This window comes from Pteropus alecto, unplaced genomic scaffold (assembly GCF_000325575.1).
Source record: "Pteropus alecto unplaced genomic scaffold, ASM32557v1 scaffold25, whole genome shotgun sequence".
Classification (NCBI taxonomy): Eukaryota; Metazoa; Chordata; class Mammalia; order Chiroptera; family Pteropodidae; genus Pteropus; species Pteropus alecto.
In genome coordinates this window covers 34,737,779-34,741,179 of record NW_006441955.1, presented here as the reverse complement: position 1 = coordinate 34,741,179, position 3,401 = coordinate 34,737,779, and the positions used below count along the sequence as shown (strand labels likewise).

The 3,401-nt window shown below is 32.2% G+C and overlaps 1 protein-coding gene across 1 annotated transcript in view; it reads left to right on the top strand.

Annotated features, from left to right (window-relative positions):
* Window positions 1-3,401, top strand: part of HFM1 (HFM1, ATP dependent DNA helicase homolog) — a 79,277-nt gene that overhangs the window by 27,646 nt on the left and 48,230 nt on the right. Inside the window, exons 13-14 of the mRNA XM_006919399.2 lie at window positions 2,975-3,018; window positions 3,123-3,224. Coding sequence (XP_006919461.1) covers window positions 2,975-3,018; window positions 3,123-3,224 — 146 coding nt within the window. The remainder of the gene's footprint in view (window positions 1-2,974; window positions 3,019-3,122; window positions 3,225-3,401) is intronic.

The following is a 3,401-nucleotide window of genomic DNA, read 5'->3' as shown; positions in this document are numbered from 1 at the left end:
ACTACTACTGCTTATGTCAATTTACTTTAACCAGTCACATTCTAGTAACTCTCAAAAGACTTCTTTTTGCACATCAACTCCCAGATTCTGTTACTAAGGTTTCTAAACCTGTCTAACATGCCCATCATTTTTGTACTCTGGTCTCTTTAGCTTTATATTAAATATTTTTTCTGTTGTATCATGAATTTAAATAACAAAATATTTCTATATTTTGAAGTTTTTTGGTTAACTTCAGGAAGTTAATTGTTAGTTTTCTCATAGTGAGAAGGCTTTCCTGAGCTTTTGGTTTTAATCAGAAGATCCCTTGGCTATTTATGGCCAGTGATCAAGTTTATTGGGGGAATGTATACATCCATTAGGTCATTTTGCTGGCAAAAGCCTTTTCTATAATCAAATCATGATTGATAGCTTTCATACCAGCTGTACTTGGTTTTATAATATTCTTGATTATTAATTTTCTAAATTTTTTTTTAACAAAGATGAGGTTTCAAAAACAAGTTGACCAGTTAGTTATAAAAATTAGTGATAGAGTAAAGGTAAAACTGGAATTAAAAAAAAGTATAGGTATAAATCTATTAAGTAGCTATGAGTTTGGAACTTTCTACCTGTTGGGTGAATAAATTAGTTGATCAGGTTGGGCTATGTGACGTTTAGTCAGAAACAGATGTGGCTGTCAAGTAATGAGACTTCTTTTCTTGCTCATAAACTAACTCTGAAGGCAGTTTTTAAAAACTTACAGAATTCTGTATTCAATGGTGGCATCATTCACTTAGAAAACGATATAGCCTCCCATGGTGAATACTTAATAATTAATTAGCATTTTGATTTAAACATATCTATATGAGTAAGGAACTGAAATAGGTAGTATTTAAGTACCTTAAAACTAATGTATAGTTGATAGATGGTCACAGGGGTGGGGAGCATGGCATAGGGAATTCAGTTAGCATTAATGTGTTGGCTAGGTGGAAAACCAGGGGAGAGAAGAAACAATCAGGAGGATCATTTATAAACTATATAAATCTCTAACCAATGTACTGTATACTTGAAACTAATTAAAACAAAGCAAACAAGCAAACAAAAAAGCAAATGTACTCAATCCCCTCCCTTTTACCCTGTTCTCGGCTGGAGACAAATTAGCTTGTTTTGTTTCAGGTAATCATTTTCCTACACAGAAGCATATAGCATAATTCCTTTTTTCATTTCTCACTCTTATCTAGTTACTTAAAGAAAATTTCTGTCTCCTTCAATTCTCTTCTTTACTCTTTGTCTTTTTACTCTTTCTTTATCCCTTTTTTTATTCCTGTTTCCCCACCTCCAACCCCACCCCCGTAATAAAATGCTGTTATTAAAAACAACATGAACTGTTGAATTGCAGTGCTGCCACTTTTACCAGCTGTGTACCATGGGGCATATTACTTAACTTCTTTCAGCTTCAATAGCTTATTCAGGGTTAGATATATGAGAATCAACTATCACACCATATTATTGTGAGAATTAAACAAGACAACATATCTAAGACACCTAACAGTGCATAGCACAGGGTTTGTGCTTAATACTAATATGTCCTTTCCTTTTGCCCTCTTGTCATTACATTATAAATCCTTTAAAAAGTTATGAATGTTATATTAAAAATAATGTCTGCGATAAGGGAATGGAAAAACATAAATTTGGAAGTTCTTAGACATAATTAAGAACCGACCCTACCAACCTGCAAAATCTTCAGAAGTACTCAGAAATCCATTTCAAGTTGTGAAGAAAAACTTTCTTCCTCTTCTCTTCTAAACTAGTTTTAAATGCCATTTTAAATGCCATAACTCAGACACAATAAACAACAATTTCTTATTTCCATCTGTTTTGGTTTACTTACTAGTGATATAGTAGAGGTTTAAAATTGTTATTCCCTACAAATATTTTTCAGCAAATTATGAGAGTAGACTTATATTTTGACCCATGAACATAATCACTATTTATGTTTTTTCCTGTGGAAAGTGAGTTTTCTAAATTCCCGATTTAAAAGTGAGCTTCAATGTTACTGCTAAAAAATTAGAGACTTTTTTTTTTTTTTTTCAAATTTGTACCCTTTTACCAACCTTTCTCTATTTTCTCCTCACTCCCAGCCCTTGGTAGCCACTTTTCTACTGTTTATATAAGTTTGACTTTTTTTTAGATTTCACATATAAGTGATACCACACAGTGTTTATCTTTCTCTTTCTGGCTAATTTCAACTTAGCATCATGCTCTCTAGGTTCATCATGTTGTCATGTTATCCATGACAACATGATGAACCTATAACATGTTATCCATGTATATACCGCATGTTCTTTATACATTCATCTGTTGACAGACACTTAGGTTGTTTCCATACTTGACTATTGTGAATAATGCTGCAATGAACATGTAAGTACGGCTATCTCTTTGAGACGCTGATTATGTATCCTTTGGATATAACCCAGAGTGGGATTGCTGGGTCATATGGTGGTTATATTTTTAAGTTTTTTAGGAACCTCCATACTATATTTCATGGTGGCTGCACCAGTTTATATTTCCACCAACAGCGCACAGGGCTTTCTTTTCTCCACATCTTTGCCAGCACTTATTATCTCTTGTCTTTTTGATAATAGCTATTCTAACAGGTATGTGGTACAGTATAATTGTGGTTTTGAATTGCATTTTCCCAATGATTAGTGATGTTGAGCACCTTTTCATGTACTGTTGGACATTTGTATGTCTTCTTTGGAAAAGTTCCTATTCAGATTCTTTGCCCATTTTTTAATTAGGTTATTTGATTTTTGCTGGGTTATAAAATTAGGGACTTCTGAGTATGAAAGTTAGTATGAAACTTCTTAAAGACAGTTTTCAAATAATGATATTGTGAAAATGTTTTGATATCTATAAGCTTCAAATTAGTTAATAAACTGAGAAGATTTTGATGTTCATGGGAATAACTCAATAATTTTGTGGTATTTTTATATAGGTTACAGAAGTGTGCATATTCCATAAGAGATTCAAAACTGAAAGGTAGGTTTAGAGATAATTTTTAAATAGCATTTCAGCTATAGATAAAGTGTCAGTTACTGTTGAAATATTAACAGTACATAACAGATGATATATTTCTATTACAGATATCTTAATATATGGTATTGCTTATCATCATGCTGGTATGGAGCTGTCAGATAGAAAAGTAGTTGAAGGAGCTTTTATTGTTGGAGATCTACCAGTTCTTTGTAAGTAAAATATATTCTTGTGGCTTAAGTATTCTGACTTATTTCTGCTTTTCTCCCAAATCCAAAATTATGTAACTATCCATGGATATACATGTTATAGTAAACTCTTTGGCAGTTTTAGTTCTTTATCATGTTACTGAACATAATGCAATTTGAAAAGTTAGACTTCAACAATTT